The sequence below is a fragment of the Typopeltis vanoorti genome, chromosome 11, assembly GCF_054136105.1.
Source record: "Typopeltis vanoorti isolate ZY-2024b chromosome 11, IOZ_Tvanoo_1.0, whole genome shotgun sequence".
Taxonomy (NCBI): Eukaryota; Metazoa; Arthropoda; class Arachnida; order Uropygi; family Thelyphonidae; genus Typopeltis; species Typopeltis vanoorti.
The window spans coordinates 1,492,525-1,519,239 of NC_143559.1; the positions used below are offsets into that span (position 1 = coordinate 1,492,525).

General features: G+C 39.1%; 1 protein-coding gene across 2 annotated transcripts in view; it reads left to right on the plus strand.

The window, feature by feature from the left end:
- The window catches only part of LOC150101265 (UPAR/Ly6 domain-containing protein qvr-like), a 266,710-nt gene extending 245,814 nt beyond the window's left edge, over positions 1-20,896 (plus strand). For both annotated transcript variants that reach the window (XM_090400647.1, XM_090400648.1), the window contains 2 exons: positions 10,799-10,945; positions 19,528-20,896. In XM_090400647.1, coding sequence (XP_090256773.1) covers positions 10,799-10,945; positions 19,528-19,739 — 359 coding nt within the window. In that variant the 3' untranslated portion in view covers positions 19,740-20,896. The remainder of the gene's footprint in view (positions 1-10,798; positions 10,946-19,527) is intronic.
- The last annotated feature ends 5,819 nt before the right edge of the window (positions 20,897-26,715 follow it).

Sequence of the window (26,715 nt, forward strand, 5' to 3'; positions counted from 1 at the left end):
AGGATGGTTTGAGAAATTCAAGAATAGAACTGGTATCCGTAGTGTTGTTAGACATGGAGAGGGTGCTAGTGTTGACAACGAAGCCGCTGAAAGCTCGTGAAGGGATTTCAGAAACTGGTGGAGTCAGAAGGTTACAGAGCAGAACAAGTTTTCAACTGCGATGAAACTGGGCTTTTCTGGAAGAAAATGCCTAAGAGAACGTTCATCACTAAGGAGGAAATGGCATTGCCAGGACACAAGCCAATCAAAGACAGACTAACTTTTCTTTTTTATGCCAGTGGTGACCTGAAGATAAAACCTCTGTTGGTTTACCGCTCTGAAAATCCTAGAATCTTTAAAAAGCAGAAAGTTAACAGGCACAAACTCAGCATTATGTGGAGAGGTAACAGCAGAGTCTGGGAAACCAGGCAATTCTTCTGTGAGTGGATGACAGAGGTCTTTGCTCCCACAGTGAAACGGTATCTACAAGAAAAGGTTCTGCTGAGAAGTTCTTATAATGGACAATGCTCCAGCACATCCATCACAGTTGGAAGAAGATTTGTATGAAGAGTATAATTTCATCAAAATTAAGCTCTTGCCTCCTAATACCACACCACTCCTACAACCATGGATCAGTATGTTATTTCCAACTTCAAAAAGTTTTATACCGAAGCTCTTTTCCAAAGATGTTTCGCAGTTATCGACACAGAATTAACCCTCAGGGCTGGAAAAATCACTTCAGTATTCTTCATTGTTTGCGTCTTATTAGTCAGGCATGGGAAGATGCTTCTGTGAGAACGCTAAAATCCGCCTGGAAAAAGTTATGGCCCGACTGTATCCAAGGAACTGCATTGGAAGAACCTGAAGGCGAAATTGACATTATAGATAGTCTCCCTGGGCAAAACCATGCATTCGGAAGTTGATGAAGCAGACGTAGAAGAGCACACCGTTGAGCTGACCACTGAAGAGCCTACAGGAGTTAAGAAGAGAGCAGGAAAAAGAAAGGGATGAAGAGGAAAATCTTCAGAGGACGAAGAAGACAGCAACAAAAAGGTAGCAAGTGACAAAAAAAATCTTGCAGCACTGGGGCGAATTGCAAGAATTGGTTAACAAGTGGCATCCAAATCAAGGTGTTGTTTCTAGAGCCACCAATATCTTCAATGGAAATGTCGTTAATCACTTTTGAATGGTGTTAAGGAAACGACAGATTCTGTCAATGTTGGATTGATTTTTTAAACCTCCCTAACCTAAGAGACAAAAAGAAGCAACTAATGGCAACAAATCGAAAACTCCTGAACCACAAAACCAACCACAAGAAAATTGATTTTTTTTTACAATTTAACGGAAGATGATATTCATAGTAATCATGTAAAATCCAAAGATTTCATAAATAAAAATCAATGTGTGGTGGTATACAAAATGCTTATTTATAGTGTAAAAATGCTCCTTCTCAATTCTTCTCCATTTCTTTGCATTTTCTTCATTTAGTTTATCTTTTGGGGAGATTTGTTTTTAATTTTTAAATCTGGGAATGGATTAATTGATTTCCCATAAGATATAATTGAAAATTGGGTTTCGAGATACATACTTTTCGAGATACGAACCGCGGTCAGGAACGAATTCAGTTCCTAAGTCGAGGAACCGCTGTATTTAAATAATCGATGCAGGTTTGGTAAAATTTATGAATTGCATCTTTACACATGCTGGCATCAATATTCAATTTATTATTTCAATTCACTAAATAAAGGACAAAATGGCCATTTTAGAAAAAAAAATCTAAAGGACAGAGCAGTGAAATAAAGGACTTAAATAAAGGACGTATGGTCACCGTAATTATATGGCATGTTTCAATTCGTGGTAGAATTTTATTCGAAGTTAGCCTTTGTGATCTGTCATAATGACATCGAGAATTTCAAATGCAATCAAACGACCATTTATTTCATGTAATTGAAAAATAAAGTAAAATCAGGGGTGCGAGGGCAAGTTATATTCGAGTAAATACGGTAAGCATTTCGCAGACAAATTGACATCCTTCTGCTGCTTGCCCTGCTCAACTGACTTGTATGGTGAGTTAAAATGCATAACTTTTTTTCTCGCTACCATTTTTTTTCAATCCATCATTAAAATCAATTTAATAATACAATAATCAATTTTACACTGAATAATATTATAAATTTATATAAAAATAAATATAAATAAAATAAAATATTTATACAATTATAAATAATTATTTATAAAAGATTATATAATATTATAAATTAATTTTCTATTAGTTTTCCCCCTACTGAAAACAACGCGGCACGTCAACAACTCGATTTGTAAGCTTTTGGCACGCGCACATAAAAAGGTTCGCCACCACTGGGCTAGGGCAACTCGTGGTATGGCGACGAGGGTATATATCGTAAGCTCTCTGGTCCAATTTTCGCAAAGAAACTTCTATAGTTTCTGTTGGCGGCTTTGAAATGATGTTGGATTTAATATCCACTTAATTCGTATAATTTTGCACGAGCCTTTGGCTCTTTATTTCTAGTCCATACTTCGGAATCATTTTCTCATCAACCGAGAATTACAGTAATGGATCAAACGATTAACAAAACAGGAATTCAGTTGTTCTTAAGCACCGATTCATTACTGTTCTATGGTCAAGACAGACAAGTTTAAGACGTTTGAAAAGCGCTCGTTACGATGCAATAACGCGTTTAATCTGAAAGCAGTGTAACACCAGAGCAACTCGCGCCAAGAATGGTACGTTCTTTTGAATCTTTTTAAACTTCAAAGGCAATCATTGTTTTGCCTTTGAAGTTTAAAAAGTGCGTACACCTTCTTTCGGTGATGTTCGATGACAAATGAAGTCTTTACTCAATACTTGGGTTTTACGCACCTAATGAAAGCTTGCTTACAAAAAACAACTCTCAGACGATGCGGGTGTCTGCTGCTGTACAAGGCCTGCACCGAGTTTCATTCCTTTAAATCAAAAATTATGTGCTTCATAATCACATATTTCGGAGGAGGGGGGGGGGAGTCAATCCTTGATAGTAGAAATTTTCCGCTCCCTAAAAAGGAAGTTATTTACTAAAAGAAAAGGAATTCTCTTTGAACGAATTATATTATTCTTCCTTTTCACGTATTAGGCCTAGCGGCTGTTACGGAGCTATCTTTAGCCCTTTCCAACCATACCCGTCCCGAGGATAAGGTGGTTAGCCCTAACGCCTCCTGATGCGTGTGTTCACTGGGCCAGTTTGCCTGTTCTGGGGGATAAAAAACCCGCGTTTCCGAGTGCAAAAGCCTCCTTACCTCGTATAACACCGGCTAACTCACCTTTCATCGAAAGAGCCCAGATAAAGGTTCCTGACGTCTTGAATCGAATCGAACCCAGATCTTTCCGACCAAAGGCTTCGTCTATACCGACTGAGCTACGGAGGCTCTACGAACTATATTGAAATGCTTATTTTTATTTCCTAACATCGCATATTTGGAACAAAACAAGCAAAAAGCACATTAACGATACTCGGTAGTGCTACTTGATCGATGATTTCATGCACTCGTTTCATGAAAAATGTCTTTATTATTATTATTATTAAATTTCTCAATAACGTTTGATCTCTGCATTTTGCCCTGCTCACCTTCTGTTATTACTTATAACAAGTACGTTCAATAAAACATTGCGTTCACACAAGAGAGCATGTGCTATATAATAAAACATTTTTTTTAATTATTTGGACTCTTCACCACGACTCTTATATGCTAAAGTGATAACCAACGACCGAATGGATGCAGGCGTTTTTCCTCCATCCGAGACTGGTTCGAAACCCCGGTTCTTTCCAAATAAGTGCCTTTTCAATGAAAGTCAGCTTGCCGATCTCGCAGGCAAGTGGCCGAGTTTTTAACTCGAATATACTCGAGTTTTTCATTTCGCAAAGCAGAACTCGCTCAATTAACGCACGAAGCCCTGTGTTACCTGGCCGAAGTAACTAATTTATTTGAGGCTGAATTTTAATCTATGGATTCAAATATTAAAATTCTTCTCACACGACTATGAAAGATCATTATTTCCCTCTTCCTACAGATGTTTGGCATTTCTATCCCACAGCACAGAATTTGTAGTCGCTTTCCGTTTTCTGTCCTTGCTCTGCCTTCCTTCTCCACTTTCTCGTATAATTCGCCTTAAATATTTGAATTTTGGCACTTTTTCAGACGTTTCTCTCTCTCGACCAGCAGATCTTATTTTCTGGGTTTTTTTATTTCTAAATATTATTGCTTTATGAAAGTTTATTTTCGATCCTTTTCATGACAGTCTTCACTGAAATATTTCTTGATGAATTCCAAATATTCCCCATCCCGTACAATTCTTGCAATAGAGAATAAGACAAATATGTTCATCCTCACTTTTTATGTCCATTCTTTCGCATTTCTTATTGCATTACCTCATCGTTCTCTTTAGATAAACACTGGTAGTTGGTTGTAAGCTACAGCTTTTGAAGAGCTTTCGAAACTTACTCTTCAAGAGTAAGTTTCAAAGGTTTTCAAAGTAGATCTCTTCAAGAGTGAGTTTCGAAGATCAAAATAGAGAAAATAAAAAGAAAACGCTAAACTTAAAACAATACAGGTGAAGCATGTCTTGATATCATTTCTCATAACTTCTGGATGGCCTCGAGACATGATCGCCCATAACCTAACCAACAACCTAATCGGCAGTAAATAGGCAAACTTAACTTCATTAATTTGTTTTCGATTTCCATCCTCCGCAGAGCGGCTTTCTTGTATTTGCAATTTGGTGCGAGCTAAATTTAAAATTATGATTTCAAGTTATTATAATCGCATTCAAAAAGAAAATGAAATAACTTCTCGGTGCGATGTTTACCAGATCGACGAAATTCCGTGCGGTGTTAAATCATTTTTTAATTCCAGAAGTCTGTTATTTAACGGTCAGTCTTCGTGTTCAGAAAGAAATGCTACGAATATGCACGAGGTGGAGACGAAACCATATTTATCCAGATTAGACCACAGGTGTTCGAGGCATCCAAACAGGTAAATTTCCAACCACAAATGAGATTGTACACCGATGGATCCTTGCTTACAAAGCAAGGTCTTCTTTCTTAAAAGCAAATATTTTCTAAGCAGATAATCTTAGAAATTCTCATGAAATCCAAGCCATTTTTAAAAGACAAGCTCTGATCTTCCGAGAACTCGAAAAAAAGTGAATCACGTTGTTCTATCGCCGTATTGTGTGCGCGTGAAAGACACGTGAATTTCAAAGCATTACGAAGTGTGCGGCTTAGACTAGGTGCCTTGCGACTGACTGACGCAATCAGCGCGATTTTTAAGACTTTTTGCGTGTGAATCTCTTCCGGAGAGAGAGCAAAAAATAAATGAGGTACTTCCCAGCCAGCCGAATCACAACAACCCGAAATAGCGCTGTCCCTAATGAGGTGCACCTTTCTTCGCCTCGCCTTAGATAACGCAGGCAACGCCAGATAGCTCACGTTCGGCTGGATTTATTTAGTGGCAGGTGAAAAACACCGAGGAAATAGCTGCTAACGCAGAAACAAGCAATTACGGCACTAACGCCGCCTTGGCAGTTCATCAATCGCGAGATTACACTGCTTAAAAAACATTTCATTAATAATAAATTAATTCCGATAGATTGCGTAAATGGGGAAGTTGAGACTTCTCATTTTCTAAACAGTTTCTCAAGTTGCGAAATTAAAAGAATCAATTTGCGCAATGCCACACTGCGAATATTTTGTCGCGATCATTCAAAACCATCGCAATTAGCGCGATCGCTTTGAATAACACAAACAAAAGATAAAAAAGTAACCTTCTCGCACAAGAACATTTCTCATTTGTTCTGTTTATTCTGCCATTTATTTATTCTACCATTTCTTCCAAGATTCCATTTTGCTTCCTTTCTTTAAACGTTAAGATGTTACGTTAGTAAAAATCATTCAGAGTCGTTTTGCCTCGAAGGCGTGAAAACATTGTCAAAATTTCGAAACCAATCGCTAATAAATCCAAAATTAATTTGGAAAACCAACAAACTTTCCGCACCTTCAGCAAACTTTGGTCACTTACGTTAATAAATAGCCGAAGTTGTTGCTTAAAGTGAGTCCTCGCTTGCATCCAGTCAAAAAAAAGTTCCATTGCGTAAACATGGAAGTTTCCAACCCGCTAATTTGTATTTAAAAAAAAATCAACTCCTGTAATAATGACGTCATGCCTCTTTCCCCTCCCACCGCCAAATGCTGCAACTTTTCATCTGCCAAAGAACAGAACGTATCCGTGCTGATTCGACGAATATTTCTTAACGCGTTCTTCAAGCCTTCGTTTCTCGGCGTTTATTTTGCTTCTGAGAAGGCTTCGTGCATTCGTCTGACATAAAAATTTGTTTTTTATCCACCTTATTCTACGAACCGATTTTTGCCCTGATCTTAAGTTTCCGCAACCCCTTTTATCTGTCGCTTCTCAGTCCACGCTCATAATTATGAGGGTGTCGTTTCAGCCCACGTGAAAGGATGCTCAGACCGTCCCCTATGTTGAGCGAAGAGAATAATTACATTAAATGCCAACGAAACTCGGGAAGTTTGAAGCAGTGAGGGAAATATCTACTTGATTCTACCCGTTACATTTTCGAAACATAAGTTACTCGTATTTGGAAAACGCTACTAGGAAGGAAAGGCCCATCATTTACTTGATTTAGAAGAAAGCCTTAATAAATACGCTTTCCTCGCCTTCTACAACAGGTTTCTCCCTCAAAGTGTGTGCTGGTGGATAACTTTTGATCTCAAACGTTGCAACGAATGCGGGTGGGACAGGGCTCCGTTTTCTCACCGATCTCCTCTTTCTGTATATTGCGGACGTTTTCCGGCTGACTGCAGATCCAATGCGCAGTGTTTTCCGATGATGTTACACTGCGATCTTCCTCTTTCTCCTACGAAAAGCCGTACACTACTCGAACCAACAAAACTTCCAAGAATATCAACTTCTACAACGCTGGTTTTTCTAAACCATAAGAGGTTAGAAGAACTCTGCTTATTCCAGTGCTATTTTAAAACTTCTCTCTTGCATTAGAAACAAACCCTTTTATTCGAATGTTACTTTAAACAATATCAGAATCTCTGAACAAGACGACATTTCTCTTTCATGTATAACTCGAACCTCCAATCCTTGGCGGCATGAATACACTACAGATATCGCCTCCTCAGAAACCAAAAAATAGAGGCTATTTTGCCCAAGAATTTCTTTACCCCCTGAAAAGCTATTACGTCCCTGCAAATCCCAAGTCTAACAATATGATGTTCGAATAACTGGGGTAATTTCCCTTAAAAAAATGCACAATCAGCGTCTGAGGAGAAATTAATTACCTCTGTCACAAATCCACTGCATCCCTTTTCACAGACTTTTTTTTATTCTGTTTGCATTTTTACAAATATTTCCGTGATAAACAAGGCGCTGGTGATTCGCCCATCCTCCTGCAAATCGATTGTGCTGTACAGTGTCTGGGATTACCATAATGAAACTAATAATGCTAATTCCTGTATTTTTCACAAAAAATCCCGTTTGAAAACTGGAGTTTATTTTGTTCTAGCCATGAAGTTTTACACAGTGGTTTTGGGTTTATTTCTGATTATTTGACCCGGTCGATTTTGAAGTTATAACTCCACAGTCCACTGGGCCAAAGGACACTCTTCTAGATCTAAAGTAGTGAGTACCAAGAGCCCCTTAAAGAATCCCTTTGGTTCCCCCTCTAAACCAGGGAATAAAATGCGCAAACCTGTCTTCTGAGAAGACACCGAGTTAGACTGGGGAAGGCAGTGATTTCCGCAAATAAAAGTGCACAGCATACTTTGGCATTTATAAGCTCCTCCTCAAATTATGAAAAAGAAAAATTGAGAAGTTTCAACCGAAAATATTGTTTCTAAAATACACATTCTGAATTTCATTTAGCTACGATAAAAACTACCTGCGGCTCTAAGTCTTGCAGCGATCGTTGTAGCTACACTTTGACATCTTGAAGAGGTTAAACTATAAAAAAAAAAAACTTTCAAAACTCACATACTTCTGATATACCGCTGCTTTAACCCTTTCAGAACCAGAAGGACTTAAGTAATACAAAGTTTTTAGGTATTAAAATAACTTTATTAGGTATCAATTTAACAAAAAACATTATGTCGGAACAAATCGTAGGTTTTATACACTTTCATGGGACACATGTGTCCCAATGGACGTAAAGGGTTGCAAATAAATTAAAATTTTACGTGGGGACACATATGTCCCATGATCTTGAAATGGCTAATAAATGGGGGAAAGCAACTACATCGATAGAATGGTCATGAAGATAAACGCGGTTGCTTTCTAAAGGTAAACTTTTGAAGAAATTTCAAACATCGCAGCAATAAATATCTCGATTCCAAACAGCAAACCTTCCATTCCCAGCAACCACCTAAATGAAATAGGAAGGAGTGTGTTCATAATGTAGAGTAAGGATGCGCTCCTCACTTGCTTCTGCTTCCAAAACTGTGAATGTTGTCGTAAAATTCGCCAGCTTTCTCAGCGCCACGAAACAGTTAACCTTTTAAAAGAATGTTGATGGCCCTTCATTTTGATTGACCGAAAACGAAGAATTACAAAAAAAATTACCGAAATATTGTACTGGTTCTTAAAAGGACTTCCTTTCACATCAACCTAAAACTGCTCTCAAATAACCAAAATTAGAATATGTTTTTTTCCCTCCTTTCCTCAAAGTTATATTACTTTCCTCATATCGTAAGACCCATTGCGAAGCAAAAGTTATTCGCAGTAATTAATTGCTGCTAAGATAAGTAGCAAAATATCTACTTCTGCTATCCTGGCTTTATATCTTCTTTCTGGAGTATTACAGTTGCTGTGCGCTCTTCTATTCCGATTTATCTGTTTCTCCGCCTTATCTATACATGCCTTTCTCCATCAGGTGGGAGGGACTAGAGCCGCCTTTTCTCCCGTCTGCCCTTGCAGTAAATTCATTGCCCGTGACTAAATAGAAAAATCAAAAGACGTCTTATCGGTGCAAGCTACAAATCGAGTGTTTTCCATAGGATATGTAGCTACCGCGGATGGCAAGCAGGCGATCAGTACAACTGCAAAGACGTGCTGCGTTTAGCGAACTGGAAAACTTCCATTTATGTTCGATACGAGGGAGTTCGCAGAATCGATCAGTCTCGAGAACAAAGAATTTTCTTTTAAGTTTTTTTTTTTTTTTTTTTAGTGATGAACCGATCTTGTACTGAGGAAAGACGTCAGTTAAAAGTAGTGCCATTTCAACTACATCAATTCTTTCTTGTCCCCTCCCACCCTCCAAGACCAAGTTCTTTCAGTAGAAAACTAACAACCTCAAGTCGCCGCGCGGTGACCGATCCATCTTTTTCTTTTAGTAAAAGCCCAAGCAAGATAGTTGAGCTTTCATAAAAAAGAAATCGAAATCGGTATTGAAGTTGAGTTTTTAAACCATCTTCTTATTAGGGGATTCAGACGCCGATTTAATGCCTCATTTACTGTGGCGGACAGACAGTTGACGCAAGTCTTAATAAATATCACCGCGGAACACGAAAAGAGTGCTTCGTACCTAAAACCTACTCCTCTACCAAGAGCCACAAAACAAGAAAGATTTGTTTTTCTAAAGAAAACCGTCCCTGGGGCTTTTATTGATTTCTACATACGAATACCAATTTACTATCACTGTCGAGTGAACGCGAAAGAACTGATTGTAAATTGGGAAAAAATGAATAAGTGTAATGAATAGAAGACACTAGGAAAATGCGAGCTTACGCTCGTCTTTTCCTAGTGTAATGAAGAGTTACGTGAAGAGTTACCTTCATAACTTCGTTGATTATTCATCGAAAAGTAACTCATCAGCGATAACCAATTCACCTTTCGTTTCAAAACAAGATACTGAAATCAACCACTTTCAGGGCCCTCCGTAATCCTCGGATTTCCAACCTTCCATTCGCTATCCTAATTACATTACAGTTTCTCCATTGGCATCGAATAATCCCAGATGCTTTCTGACACTACGAGGCTACGGAGAATTCAACTTGTTATCAACGCCGTACTTAGTCTGTTCAAGGAAAGGAGACAGAATTAGGTGGAGCGCCATTACCGGCATGTCACGAGAAGGGTCAACTTCACCAGCAGCAAGCTGAGGCTATTCCTTATTTAGAGGAAGCATTAAACCATACGCAAGTGTTATGGAACCGCAAATATATCGTTTGCTTCGTCACCGTTCTGGTGGTTATAAATTTAGCGTTTTTGTATTCAGAAGGTCAAGTTCGAAGCGCAATGGCATGAAACTGTTTCAAAATCAATGCTGTCGTAGACGAAGCTCATGTTCGCTATGTTCTTAATCATTTCATAAACAGCCATCTTCACTCTCGAAGAATCTGAAAGTCTTTCGAATTCTTATTTGATTACTTGGCCCTTCCCAATCTTCAATTAACCTGTAGGTCAAGGCCGTGATTGGTGAAGTGTTCCCGAAAGTGCCTTCTCATCAAATACCAGAAAAGACAAAAAATATTAACACGTATGCGATGAACTGTATTAAGAGAATGAAGGTTGGGAAACTAGCCATGGAGACCGATCTCTTTATTCGAAAGCTCGCTGTTTTCAAGAAGGGACATTCTGAAAATTCACTGAAAGCTCTAGATCTAGCATTTGTAGGTTAAATATTTTTATCAATTTTTACGTAATAAATAGTAAATAAATTATTTACTATTTATTTATTTACTAATTGTTGACCTTAATAATTAAGTGACGACTAGAGAAATAAAAATGTTCTTTGTTTTATTAGTTCAGAAGATCTGGTGTTACGAATGCGACACCTGGAGCGATCCTCGCTGCAAGGACCCTTTCAACTTTACTGCCCTCCCAACTGAACTGCCTACAATGAAGCAATGCGAAGGGTGTTGTGTCAAGATTGTTACAGATTCAAGAACATGTGAGTACTTCCATATTAGTAGAACATCGTTGTGATTGTAGATAAATTTGAATTGTTCATCATGAATTTCTCAATATGTATCCTTCTCAAAGGGCGTTCAGGCTACTATGACACCTCCAAATTAATCTATTACTTGTCAGCACTCCCATATTTTCGCGTCTTATATTACGTTCTTCCAAAGTACTTCTGGCCGAATCAATCCATCTAGACGTTGGTTTCCCCAATTGGGGATGTTTCCTGCCCTCAAATACTTGGTTTGCTAGCGTTTCCTCACCCATTCTGTTTAAGTATCACCTTAGATTAGCCCTGCTCACATATTCTTGCATTCGAGCAATGTCAAGCTCTTTCCTAATGCCTTCATAATTAATATGATTCTACATCGATGCCATCGGTTCACTCTCCTAATTTTTCTCAGAATTCTTATATCTGGTCTCTAATCTTTGATCAAGTGCTTTATTTCTAAGCCAACTCTTAGATCCATGTGTTACACTGGTTTGAACAAGGCCTTGTTCACCGGTAGTTTAGTGTTTTGGATAATTTCTCTCTTATTTGATATAAATTTATGCAGCTGACTACCCACCATACCTGCTTTGCTAATTCTGTTTACTTTTCACTGCAATGTGGTATTCACTTGTTGGGGTGGCGATTACTAAACCATCTTCTTCCTTTAATTCGAATACAGAATAGAATAATCAGAGCCATTACGAATATCTTCGCATATTCAACTAGTGACCTGTTTGCGATTCTTAACATTGTCATTACTTTATCTATATAATTGTATACGATACGTAAGAAACAACATTGTCAATTTTTTGTGTATAATGTATGTTATATCAGGGACTTGCTGGTAGTTCCCAAGGCAAACAATTTTTTCACAAATCTTTGGAGAACTTAGAAACAAGCAGCTACAAAAAATGCCAAATGAAAACGTCGAACATCAGGTTACACTTTTAGTAAAAGATGAGACAACCTCGCGGGACTAAATAACTTCGACGTTTTGTTGTAAACGCATACTATAGAGAATTCCTCTAAATGTTATATATTATGTTTCAATTGTTTTCTGTATAGATTGTGTGCCTTCATTGAGAGAATCATTTACTTTTTAGCGACTGTGTCGCTAAAAAGTAAATGATTTTCATTTACTTTTTTCATTTCATTTTTTCATTTTTAAAAATACCCAGTACGGCTACGGCCTTTGGTTACGCATATTGCGCAGTCAATTCCCCTGAATCTTTTTCCGTTTTCATTCTTTTCTTTTACTATCAATATCTATATTTCCAGTCGGAAAATAATTGCAGGATTTATTATCACTTATATTGTTCTAATTGCTTGCTACATCTGTTGAATTATATTTTCATTGGTACTACTTATTCAGTGTTTTAATAAATACAATTTCCGGATTTAAATTTGTCCACTTCACTAAAAATTGAACCTAAATAGCTCAACTGTTTTACTTGTTCGATTCCATTGAGAATACAGCTGAGGTTTTCTATGTTGTTGCCTATTTTCATAGTTTGGTCTTTTTGTTGCCACAAATAATACGATGGTGCAACATGTGAGAGACGCAGCACCCGACTTTCAGACGATGGACAGTAACTATAATTTCCACAGACTTCTTTTCATTCCATTCCGATAAGGTGTCATACCGAGAGATGACTATCATCTACTGATGAAACACTTTCGCGAATATCCAGCCAGACAAACTTTTCGTGTGCCTGAAGTCGGCATGCGTTTAATCTTCTCTGACAAAGGAATCATCTCAGAGCACTCCCCCGATGAATCAGACCTCAACCTAAAACTCGAAGGCCGAAGGAATGATCTTCAATAGAACTTGATTAAAATTCTGGACCTTCGCTGAGTAATAGAAGGTTTTTTTTTTAATTCAAAAAAGAACTGAAACATCAAGACTACCCTACTGAGTTTCCAATTTGTGTATCGTCAGCTCTAACACATCTGCGCAGAATTTAAGTAGCGGAGAGCAGCATCTCGCACCACGAGAAACACATTGACCTCTGTCACGTGTTACTTGGCAGTACTCAAGATGAAGGTTGAATCCACGAAAATGGAAACTGCCCAACACTTTCTCACGTTATAAGGAAGTGTTGGTCTCACGATCCCTTATAATTCTATAACCGATTTCGCTATTACTACACATACACTAACTGTCAACCGGAAAAAACGGAGCGATGAACTCAAGATACCTAAAGAGAATTCTACAAGTGTGCAAGTAAAGTGCATTAATCCGCTTCATTTCTAACCATGGCTGCCTTCAAGCATAATTAGCACTACTGCCCTTACTAGCGGATGAAGGAGTGAGGGTGGGAATTTTTTTCGTCTCCATCCAAATTGTAAATGTGCAGTACAACATTAGTACTAGGTGAAGGCTGAGGATTTTTTTATTCCTCAAAAAATCCACTAACGCCTTTTATTTCCTATGTGGGGTAGGCGAAGCCGTTTTAGCGCTAATTTATTTAGTTCTTTTATTTTTTGCATAATCTGGAAACCTTGCAAAGACCAAAACTTGAAACCACTCAAGCTTCAAAGTAAGAAATCTAACAGCGGATGATGAAATCCATCTCCCAACTAAGGACAATCGTACTCATCCATGCCCGCGAATATGCTAACACTCAGTCATCCGGATCGATTACAGGGTAAGTAAATTCGTGTTGACACTGGTGACCGAGTAATAATCCTCTGACACCTTTTCATTCTTCACAGGTTTCGTTAGTTCAGTACTAACTTGAGGAAACTGTTCGACACCTTTCATTGTTCAGTGCATTTCTACGTGCGTGCTAGACGACTCCTAGCACGCAAGCAGTTTGTGCGTGTGTTCGAGTATGGTAGGTGTCAGTTGTTGCTTAACGATTTGGTTAAGAAAGTTATTTAAATGGACAAAAAAACTTTAACAAGACCAACTACTACACTCACCACAACTGAGTGAACGTCGGCGCACCAAAAAAATTTTCAGGACCACACACACAACCACAGTTTCAAAGAAACATTCATAATGCCTAACTTCGCCATCGCTCTCCCACAAACGCAACTCCTACAAGTAGCGATTCGTTAGACCTACGAGTCGGGTTGTGTCAACTCTTATGTTAGATGCTCGCGTCATTTGCGGTGTGAAACATTCCCTCTGAACTCGATGATCTCTCTGATTCATATTTAATAGTGATCACCTCAACACAACGATCATAACATCTTTCAGATATTCTTAATAACTACGCTATCTAAGACTGAAGAAAGTGATTTCAAGAATATAAATTGTTCTTTCTTTGCGTCCCTTAACTGGGAAGAATTATTCCCCTTAACTTGGAATAAAGAAAACTTAGCTTCAAATTTATTCCCCTTTTTCAAGCTGCCGTGTGTAAGCCTTTGTTTGGCTTCCTTTTTCACACTGCATTTACAGTTGGGTGGGTGGGGGGAAATAGAAGTCGTATTAATTTGGACATCAACGGGAGCATTTTAGTCATTTGAGATTTCATAATCCATCTCGGTGCCCTTCACATCCTTATCGGAACCTGACTGGTCCGATACGTAACCACGCCTAATGCGCTATGGATTTGCCGTAACAAAACTGCATGAAGAGCAACTTCATACATAAATGAAGACAAATTCTGCGTAAAATCTCCAGAGGTTAACGCAGTAAATGTTTTATAAGCCTTTGATAATGTAAAACAATCAAAAGGCGATCTCGCTTCTCGAACTGACACACCCACTTCCATGGCATCCTCGTCTTTCAAAATATTCCTTTTTTGCTCTCAAGGCATTTGATGCAATGCAAATATTCACTCAGGAAACAAAGTGTGTGTTTGTATATCACACACACACACATGCACGCTCCAAATCGTTTCAAGCAATGACGGCTTCCTCCTTGATCATTCAAACGTGCAGAACTAGAACCATTCGAACTGGTGCGTCCCAACACCGAATCGTTTTGCCGAGTCGAGAAGGTGCCAAAAATATTTACCTACGCAATGCTGATTACGCAAGATTACGAAAGGACACGGATGCCTCTTCCGTCCACGTTCTGTGAAGGATGTTTATAGTGCACGGGCGCCGACCTGGATCTTCGCACTTCATGAAAGAATTACTGATATGCCCAAGATTTTTTTCCCTTCGGTCAATTAAGTCACTGGCAGATGAAACAAAAAAAGGTTTTTGGAAACTTGAACTGCATTCTCATTTCTTGCTGCTTGTTTCTTTACAAAACAAAATATTTTAAATAAGAACAAAAAATCTTATGGATTTCTTTAGAATTAATATTTACAATAAGATGCTAAGAAAAATAAAATAAGAGGACAACTGGAGTTGACGGTGAGTAGGGATTGTCAGTGTCAGATGTGGTGTAATGCGCAAGCGCAGTTATCTAAGGAAACAGAACAATAAATGAAAGAAACGAAGATATTATCACTGTCTTATTATCCCCATTATGCGAGTTCTGGCTATTCAAGACTTCATGTACCTTTCGCGCACAACGATTGGCTAGATAATCGGGAAACTGCTGTAGAGACCAAACAGGGTCTGTTTTGAAGCATCTTTAGGCATCCGTTAAGTAGAGTGGTCTCACAACGGAGTGATGAAATTCTTCTAGCCCTCCCCCCCGAAACACATTCCACAGCCACGGATGTGTGTTCATGTCTGCAGGGGAATTCGAAGCATGACCAGTCGGCGGGTGCCTGTGTAGCCTTTCGGAAATGGCGTTTGCTTCCATAGAGTTTTGCGAAGAGAAGCTGTTATAGAGTCGATTCTAGTGACCAACTAGAGGATCTTTTTTCACACATTTGACTGGTTCGTTTAATAGTCGGTCTTTGGCATAGGAAATTTGGGTCCCCTCCATCAACTCTAACCTTGCAACTCAAAACTTATAAAATACTGTATTTCAGACATAATATATACATGTCTGGCATTTATGACTGCAAAATGATTGCAAATGTCTGCCGTAATCTCTCCCCTGAAAGTCTTAATCCACTGATTACCTTGCTATTAGTGATGGCTGCAGGATTGAGCCCAACTGCCAACCGACTTTCAAAAAGTTCGTTAGGAGCTCAGCCTACTCCGATCAGGAAGGATTACAGGTATATTTGCTTTTTCTCTCTAGCCTACCCAGGAAAAGATAAAAACATGATCTCCTCATCCAAACACGGGGGAGAAGGATAGAGCAGTATGTATATTTTCTGCAAATACTGCTACTGTAACCTATCTAGCTGTTGTAGGATAACTAAAACACCACAATACGCATTTGTTTCTCTTTCTTCACTGAATGTAGCCTACCGGATTAATTAAGACAGAAAACGTCGCATATCTCAAATGGAATCATGTGGCCCTTAGCGGGTTTGGGCTCGATGGCCTGTCAAACTAAATAACCTGCATTCAGAGAAGGCGAATTAATTCTTCGGAGAGGCGATTAATCCTATCTGCAGACGGTTTACTATTACTGTCAGTAGCGTGCGCTCCCTGGTAGGTTTATCTGCCTATTGTCCGGATGGAAAAAAACCGGAAAAACCGGAAAAAAATCAGACGGAAAGTCCTGCCACATGATTCGCCTTCAGCTGAAGCAGTCTCCACCATATAAGATAAACTGAAGCAAGATCACAGGAATAGAACTCATCTTGTACCTTGCATTCCTTTGTTGACCCGCTTAAGTTAGCTTGCTTGAATCTATTAAGCTTCTAAAGTGAACTACGAACATCGTAGGTTGTCGTCTACAACGAGGAGAGCGGACAGTCCGAAACACCCCTAGTCTAGTAGTTCTACCTTAAAAGCCAAATAACGAAAAGGCGATTATACGGAGTCTTACCTTCCTTAATTTCGTATTGGGAGTATTTTCTAAGATTATCCGTGAAGTTAGAGACGGTTATCGCATTGCTCTTGTTTTGTATTAACTGAACACCACATTTCGAAATATCATATTTCGTATTTTTTAATCTCAAAAGGAATTAGTGAAATGTAATGACGGGGACGAAAAGAAGTCATTTTATCGCCACAGCCAAGCGGGTTTAGGAAAACAGGGAATGTCACTTTCCGACAGGACAGGACAGCAGCGACATTCTTTGGACGAATGCAGACTTCCCTTTTGAATCTCACTGCTGAATAACCTTTCAACGATTCGTGAACAAATGAAAATTTCTCTCAGTTGCTTACATTAACACACTGCGCTGAAATAAATATTAACGAAATAATATTTCTGTTTAATCCTTCATCCAAATGTAAGCAAAGTTTTCTCACGAAATAGCTTCACGATTTGTCTGCTTGTGTAGAGGCAGAGGACTTCAAATCAGCCGCCTCAGCATTTCAAAACTTCCTTTCAGATGTGCGGATAATTTCACTTGCTTGCTGACCAGATGAAAAAAATGTCTACAACTCTCTCTTATCCAGAATATTTTAATAACGAGGGGAAACAGCTTTTTACTACTTGTATATATGCAGAAGTTATATATATTATATATATATTAGGGTTACCAAGTAATTTTATAAACTTGGTTATTTAACTCCTAATCCCAAGTAAGCAAACAGTTAAGTTTGGCCTGAAACGTAGTTCAAGTCTAAAGGTAGTGCAACACCAGGGCAACTCGTTGTAAAGGTGGGTAAAGCTGTGATCACTATTCTTAGTATTTTCCTATAATGTAAAGCACATCTCACTAGAAGTTGTATATTGCAATGCATTATGGGTGGGGTCACTACCCAGACCGGTTTCAACCTTTTTTGAGGTCTCCTCAGTGAGTAGCTAGACCCTAAATACCAAGGTTTTAGTAATACCATAATAATGGTGTTGTACCACCTTTAGACTTGAACTATGTTTCAGGCGCAAACTTAACTGTTTGCTTACTTGGGATTAGGAGTTAAATAACCAAGCTTATAAAATTACTTGGTAACCCTAATATACAGTATACCCATGTTAAAAAATTAATTACATATATTATTGCTAAATTAATGATAGTTAAAGAGCTTTAATATGCAACTACGGAGAAATTTATCTAGAAAGGGGAAAAATGTGTTGAGATCAGACGCGTAATTTTTTTCTTCCTTTTTAATCTGTTGAGAATAAAAAGGCATAGTTTATGGACAAGTTGGATCGCTCCTGTACTCCGGTTTTAATAGTGTCGAACTTAACGAATAATTTCTTACTTGAAGTGAACAGCAAGAGCCACGTCGACGTCCAAAACATTTCAAATATTTTCCGATTTATTAACCGAGTAAATTTCATTTTTTAACCACAGGGTTCGAAACCCCCAACGACGTAAGCAGGAATATCTTGTGAATACAAAGAGATCAATTTCGTCACCCGGTGAGAGACCCTGATGACAAGGTTCTTGCTATTTATGACGCAATCTGTTACTTGGAGGACAGAAAAAAATTCGGTATATTTGATCATTGAAGCAGTCCCCGGGATTATCTAACCCTTTAGCCGCCTTTACACTGAAATAATATACGTGCATGTGTATGTATAGTCTTGCGTGGGGACTCGGAATAAATATTTTAAAAAAAAATCAAACGGATTACACTAGCATGAACTCATTTTTAAAATCGATTTTACTTGAAAGTCACAAGCAATAAAGAAATAGAAAAATAAAAATATTTTCTTCCCGAAGAAAAATATTCCAAGGGAATATTTTTCTTCGGGGTGTGGGGAGGGGAGCCGTTTTCTATTTCTAACGGGTATGGAGATGAGCCAATTGCAATATAAAACAAACGCCTTTCACTTTAATACTGAATATTTTGAAAATCAAAATTTTAATTTTCTAAGTTATTAATTTATGAAATGAACGTGGAAAAGCGCTTGCAGCTGGTCATCAAAATGCCCGCTTTCTATTTGCGTACAATTCTGCATATAGAGTCGAGTACTAATAACAGGCGCTCTGTTCTCTCCCTGTTATATCGGACATAATAATGGCCACTGAACCATTCTTTCTACTCGACGAAGTGCATGCAGGAACGAGGAAATAAAACTGAAAGCAGTAAAGAGTGAGATACGGATTGGACACCGGAACTCATAGACTGCATTTACGAGACGGTGCTGGTAAGGAGTGCTTTAAAACTAAGTCCGGGTCTGGATAATTTCGGAACAAGTTGGTCAGCGGCTTTACTATGTGCTGTTACTGGTGTGTGTGTGTGTTGTATTTTCGGTGTAATATTGGTGTATTTAGTGCGTGGGAACACATGCGATGCACACTCAACTGCGCAGCCAAGTGTAGAAAGATTGAGTTCACTAAAATTCGCGCAGCGTCATCATGAAATTCAGCGCAACCATTTAAAAGTAACAAGAGGTTCAACGTTTATAATATTAAACACCTTTTAGGGGCAGAAAGGTTCAACCCCTTCGTTATCCGCCTGAAGAAAATCTTTTAATCTCATGAAAACGGATCCCGTTTTCATGGAACCCCACAAAAAGATTTCTTCATTCCTCTTCTAGAGGTCGGTTACAATCTAACGTCAAAGTTCAATTACTAGCAAACGTTATTTGTAACATTTTAGAGTTTCTGCACTGGTGGCAGAAAAAGGCAAATAAAATAGATTTTCTGTTTTTGTTAGCAATCCATTCTTGTCCTGACCATAACATTCGTGTTCATTTGTATTTCTAGCCAAGGAAGTCATACGGAGAACCTGCACCCAAAATCTGCAAATCAACCTGTTCATGGTGGACCACGTGTGCATGTACGAAGGAGACGGCACTGGTCACATGTGCTTCTGCGAAAGGGATGCCTGCAACTCTGCCCCCGCCGCAGGAGGAAATCGTCTGGCTGGTCTTTGTGCCTTGACTTTGTATGCTGCTATCCAGCGGTACTGGCTATAAACGACGTGAACGGACCCTCGCTGTTCCTTTCCTCGGATTTCTTTTTCGTTTCTTAACAGCGAAGCCAGTTTCTTGGACTCTTTCCGTTGCCATGGTTATCAGGATGAATTGCAAAATCGAGGAAGTGTCCTGCCCTAATTACAATTCGTTTGTCCGTCAATTCCTCAGAACTGGGGTCGCTCAGAAGAAAACGGATTCAAAAGGGCCAACACGGATAGTAATTTATTTAGGAAGCACTATTTATTGCTAAGTTTGAATAGTTTATTTTCTCTAAATAGCCACTACATGAGCGAGTCGATTTTCTTCGCTTTCCGCGCATGTACATAGTCATTCACCATTTAATTTCTTGTTGCCGCTGATCACCCGCGTTTCATCTGTGTATTTACTGCAGCGCAGTTGCGAAACAGTTCGTGTACATAAGAGAAAGTGCGTGTTTGCACTTCCTCAACCAATCGCACCACATTTCTATTCCGATTCTGTCCAAATATCGCACCACACACACACACACAATACCAAACTATTTCAACACGTGTAAAGTGTCCGTGCGCGACAAATTCTGTTCTATTCACTTAGCTTATTTATGAAATTAGAGCGCGCTGCACATCTCTACCAGTGAGACGTCAGTCCGGTAAATGCTAAAGCGAGGCAAGCACGAAAATCTCTTAGAAGCGACCTTGCAATTTTAGCATGCAATTCCTCCGTCAAATAATAGCAAGCAGCCCATTTTATGTGCGATGAATTGTTTCGTGATCCGAACCCGGTAATGAACTAAAGCTCATACAAAATGATGGAGAACCTCAAACATCCGCGAATGGTCAAAAAACAGCCGAGCTGCGCACGCTGTTTCGATGAAAGGCGAAGGATTCTCTCTGAATAACAAAGGGCTACGGCGTGTCGAAGCTAATCGACTTAGCTGCATAATCACTTACGCGTAAGATCTTGCGTGTTGTTTTTAACCATAAGGGAAAAATATGCTTAAAAAGCAGTAAGCATCTGTATGAACCTTTATTGCAGGGAAGTCCTCGTCGTACTTTTGCTCTTACAGCGAAATCCTTCGTGGCTAAAAGCTCCCTCGCCCAGCGAAGGCGATTCGGACTTGGCTGAACATAAAAGTTTCGTCATTTTAAATGTTTTGGTGTAAATCGTTAGTGACAAATGTACAACCACCGATTATTGATCGTGTGCGTGCACTTTCGACAGGGCAGATGGTTTCCCTGTCCGTCGAAAATGCTGGTTAATTTTTACTTGATTTAAAGGTGAGTGGGGGGGGGGGGATAACTGTTCAGCAGAATCTGGGCACCGAAGCAATGAACACCACTTGTGCGCAACTTCAACAGTGTTTTTCCCTTTAGGATTAAGGTTACTCCACAATTAATCTCGTTCTCTATTTAAAAGCCGAAATTTATCGAAACACATTAATTTTTGATCATCAGCAACTGTGATTTGGTTTGAAGGTATGATCTTGTCGACAGTCAGACCGCGACACAAAAAGTCATCTAGTTAAGTAAGAACGAAATACCTTCGCGCAGGGCAGAACGCAGATCAAGTACAGACTTTTGTCCAAGCAATGTCTGCGCTTGCAAAGCATTTCGGACAGGCAGAAACGCAAGATTTCTGATCCGTTAAAAAGCGAGGATCAGCGGGGTGTCAGCAACTGTTACTTGGACGACACAGTCACGACTGTTATTACGTTGCGATTGGAGCGGGAAAGGTGGCAAGTGTCGAGTAGCACACGGGGAATCTCTAAGGGATACCTCATTTAAGGGTTGCGTTCTCGCTGAACAAAATGTTCGTTAGTGGAAGATTTATTTACATCTGAATGAAGCGCGATATATTGCACGCGTTTAGCTCAAACCCTGTTCTGAAGATTTCGCTGCGTTTTCATTCTTTTCGGGCAAACTCATCACCTAATTTGGCTTAAAATAATATCACTTATTGCACGATGAAATAAGTTACCGCACTGGATAACGAGTCTCGGTGAGAGAGACCTCCTCGTTCCTCACACACCATTAATGAGATCAGTCCATGGGAAAGTCGTTCTTGCTGCGTTGTCGTTCGAGTGCATTTTGTTCAAATACGTCCGTATTCTAAATTCAAAATCAGCAAACCGATTGGTAAATTCGGAGCATGTTCATATGCATCAGTCTACGCTGAACACGTGATGTTGTCCATAAGAATGCATACTTGCGAATGGTTGAACCAAAAAAGTTATATGCAAGTGCCATGTTGGAACTCCAATAGTTTTACAGGCGTCTGTTTCTATTACGTGCAGAAAGTTTTGTTGTGTGCGCTAATTAGCGTAGGTGAGGAGGAAGAGTAGCGTTTAACTCTTCACGCAGTTATATATTTCCGTCCTCGATTTCTGAGAGTTCGTCTATTCGTGAAGTAATACGCATTGCATGCTCTGTTGACAGAGTCCGTTTGCAATTTCGATTAATTTGGCGATTTCATTAAGAATTAGCAAAGAACCATTTCGACAAAAGACGCGTTTTACATTTTATTTATTGGGCGCCTAATAAAATGTTGACCCCAATCCAAGATTTCGTCCTGGCCCAGCCTAATAGGAATTTTTGACAGAACAATTTCTAGAAAAGAACGATAACGCCATGGAGTTGGGGAACCAGGGAGGTACGTGCAACTTAACTCTAAGATTACCCCAATACGCCATTAAATTTTAATCGTGGTCTTCGCTCCTTTGATTTTGAACCCGTGAACACACGCATCTACACACCGGGAGGCTCATCCTCAAGGCGGTCGCGGTTTCAAGTCGTAATAGGAGGAGCCACTATAAGTAGTAGGACTACTTGGATTTGACGCCTTCAGTGCTGCGATGCATATCCTGCGGAAGCCCTTCTTTTTTTATGCACTTGAAAGTGATTATGAAATAATCCGCCTTTGCCAAATGTGCAAATGTTGCCGTCATGCTCAAGACATCCGCACTATTTTTCCCCCTTTTCGGTCTCACTTCGGTTCTTTACGAGGTCAAATTGGGGATTTTCTTCTGGACGGCTCAGGGTTTTCTATGTTCATACCGCTTCAAAGAAGTAGGAAAATCTTCTTGGAAGCGGTCATCAATCTTTACAGACGAGTTCGTTTTTTTTTTTTTACGAACAGCTGGGAAGGTTTTCGAATTTAAGGGTTTCGCCAGTGCATATTCGAAGAATAAAACCAAGTGAAAGCTGTAAATAAGCTGACCTTTAATTTTGCGAATGTCAATTCTAGAAAGCAACTGAGCAGATCTCACAGGAAATTTGTTTGAGGAGAATGTTTCAATCTACGACGTTTGCATGGCCTGCTTCGTCATACGACCACGAGACAGCGTAGTCGGGACAGCACCAGAAGCTGAATGGCAGAACTGGAAACAAGGTTAGACTTGGGGGACGATTCGATTTCTGCTCGTGGAGGATCAGTTGTCGATGGGACGACAGGAGAGTCAGGTCAAAGGCAAGAAGTTTCAGTTGGGTATAATATGTCCCTCGGGTATAAGGTGTCCCACACTGCTAACTGCACAAGCGAGTGGTTACGGCGCTATACCAGACCACCTGCCGCACAGTTTTGATTGGCGGATTCCATCTCTTTGGGACCGCCGAAGGCGCCCCCAAATTGACAAGCGATTCAATCACAAACGGAATGAGCTGATGTTTCCCAGCGGGGGGGGGAGGAGGTTCTTCTATGCCGAGAAAGGTGGGACCAACACAGAAATGTCTCTCGCAATTCAGTGTGCAAAAGTGACGATGTCTGTCAAACATAGTGTGTGGTAAGTATGCATGTCACACGCTATCTTCACTTTTTTCTTTAATCGCAACATTTTCCGAAGCTATTTTAAGTGAAGATAAGATAAGAATTAACTCTGTTCTGTTTTGCTTACATTAAAGAGAAAACCATGAAAAAATAAATCTTTATATATTTAAATCTTGACGGGGAATTAAAAATATATATTTGAAAAGTGAACCAAGCGAAGGGGGGGGTCCCTCTTTTGTCTAACGGATTCATAAGATGCATGCGATCACGAGCATAATCGCAAACACTCCTGTTGTTTTCGTGCACTTGCTTTCATAGATGAATAGCTATTTAGGGGGGGGGGGGGATATTGCACATTCGCAACAGAATGCCATCTCTCGTCAGCATAGCAGATACTCGGCATAAGAATATTCATGAAAGAAAAACATAGCTGAAAAGAAGCAACTCCCAGAAAAATAGTATTCGGGATAAAAGGTTTAAAAATCGTCTGGTTTAACTGGCACCTAATACTCAGAAAAATGCCAGTTTGGATAATTAAATAGCGCAGTAAATATTCTGTGTAGCTGCTATCTACCGACTACAGTTCGAACTAATCCTTACATTTTTATTCACTTTATCCTTGACAATAATTTTAACAAAAGCTTAAATGCAGTTTTCAAATATAATTCAATTGTAATATTCTAAAGGTTCTATGCATTATTAACAGCTGGTACTTTCAAATTATCTATTATTGCCTGAACGAAATCTATTTCAGCTGAATTAGTTCATTGAGTCAATTGAAGCCTTAAATTTAAAACAAAATTTAATGAAAAACAGAATTCAGAAGAAAGAATTTGAGAATATATATATATATATATATTCTCTGCATTCAATGAAATATCTCGGTCTGTTTCTCTCGTTGAACACCGAGCGATCGGCGTTCTGAATTTTCAAATGGATTGGCACTCCTGCTACGTACCAACATTATTCGTGGACGAGTTCTCGCTGTGTCATCTGCAGATATCCCGGCCGAACACAAAATAGTTTGAAAGTGGTTTTTTTTATTTTTTTTATTTTTTTTTTATGTAACTGTTGTATGCTATAATGCAGAAAGGTCTGTTTAATTCTGTCTGTTTAAGTCCGTCTTTTAAATCTGTAAACTGCATTGCAAAATATTTAACCAGAACACTTACTTTCTCCGCCTTGAGAGAAAGTATCCGAATATTTGCTAGTGATACCGCCAGATTTACAGGAACTAATTCACACGTTGTTATTGCTGTGTGATAGCTATTCTGCTGCAAGAAAGAGCGTTTCCATTGTGTACAAACATATCACATTCATCTCTCTGTTCTTCGGTACTGTGCCTTTAGGAGAATCCGTATGTTTAGAGGTCCCTTATGGACTGCTCTGCAGATTAACTCCCAAAATGAAGCCGCTGATGCAGCCATGACTGTCCATTATCTCTGCGATCAAACTGTAACTGATGATAACGTAACTGATGGCGTTTTAGTGAATTTATTTGCCTTTATTAGCTAGGAAACACCTTAAAGTGCCCGCCTTCGGGAGAATTTCTGTATCAAAAGTTGTTATTGGATAGTTCTCATCTCGACGAAGGTGTAGTTAACGAAACGCTAAAATCGAACATTTCTAACGCGGAGAAAACCGGAAAGAAAGTATTACGATTGAAAACTACCTTTAATGGCTTTCCATATCAGAAAATCCACTTTGGAATAGCGAAACAACCATTTCTGCTGATACTACGCGAGGCGAGGGAATAAACAGTTCTGACCCTTAAATCCGAGCATTACTTTGAAAGATGAAACAGATAAGGATGACGTCCATCAAAACGTAAAACGGTAACCATGCAGCAAGCTGTTAAAAATATCAAATAATATTACATGCATTACTTCTTGCGTATATTCTCTGTTCTTTATCCAGTGAAAGACACCAGCATACCCATCATGTAAGTCCGAATCTCCCGTTGAGGCCATTTTAATTACAGCGCTTACGGCTACAAGAGACGAGTAGCAAACAGTCATCAGTTCGAAGAAAAAATCTTTCAGAAGCATGTAGCGGACAAACTGAAACGAGTCAAAAAGTAATGCTTTACTTCATTTATGATTAATCAGTGAAGTAAAATATAGGATGCTTAAACGGCATTTAAATTCGCTGCAACAATGCACATCTTTTTTTTTTTTTTTATTATTTACTGCATTCCTACACAAAATTAAGATCTGCGCACATCATATAAGAGACATCCCCTGTTAAATAAAAAGAAAAGGGAAAAGTCACGCAGAGGGAAATCTGTCATGTCTCTTCAATCAAATTTAATGCTGCGACTTATCAATAGGCTGAGCCAGATTCATCATCCAGTGTCTCGCCTGCATCCTGAAAAGATTGCAGTTGCGTGTGTGATTCACCAGACACATGGATGAGAAATCAGTGCCTTTAAGGCGATTACCCAAGTGATCCGCATTAAATCCTGAAATTACGTTTTTACTTGTTTCGTGAAAAAGTGCTGCTTACGAAGGGAAGTTGAACTGTTTTTCGCAGGCATTTGAATCGCGCAATAGCGAAAATTAATAGAGAATGATGTCGTTCATTCACTGTAGCTGAAACCGCTGCGGATATTTGTTATTGTTGCAACTGAAAGGATAGTAGGAAGAAAGAAAATTAGGAAGTTGTTCCTGAATTTAAAAAAAAAAATTGTGTTTCGGTAACATTTCAACCGCCCCCTTTTTGCGTGAGCGATGGTCTCAAGCCCTGAAATGTTTCTCGTTTTCCACGTTTCAAAAGAACCCCATTTCAACATCCCCAGAAACGTATCTTTTCGTTGGACGCGAGCAGCACGCTGAAGATTCAAATACGGCTGTTGCATGGATGCTGACGAATGTCATTACAGTATCGTACTTCTATTAATAATAAAGAAAACTAAAAAACTTTTCTATTTATTAATGTTTTACGATATTAAAACATTTTCTCTAAATTCCACTTAAAATTGGGATGTTTAGTGAAATTGCAACTTCGCATAATTTGAATCTTTCAAAGAAATGCCTCCCCCCCCCCCAAGAATGGCGAATAGCAGCACTTCCTTGCCTCCGTGCAAAGTGAAATGATTGCTTCATTTTCCAAAATGCAACACTTTTCTTGATTTGCATGCGGAATTAAAAGTCAGTTTTCCTTCTCTCGGAGTTTTTTTTTATTATTTTATCGCGTTAATGTGTAAAAATGGGTTGCGCGATTTCATTTCGTGGCG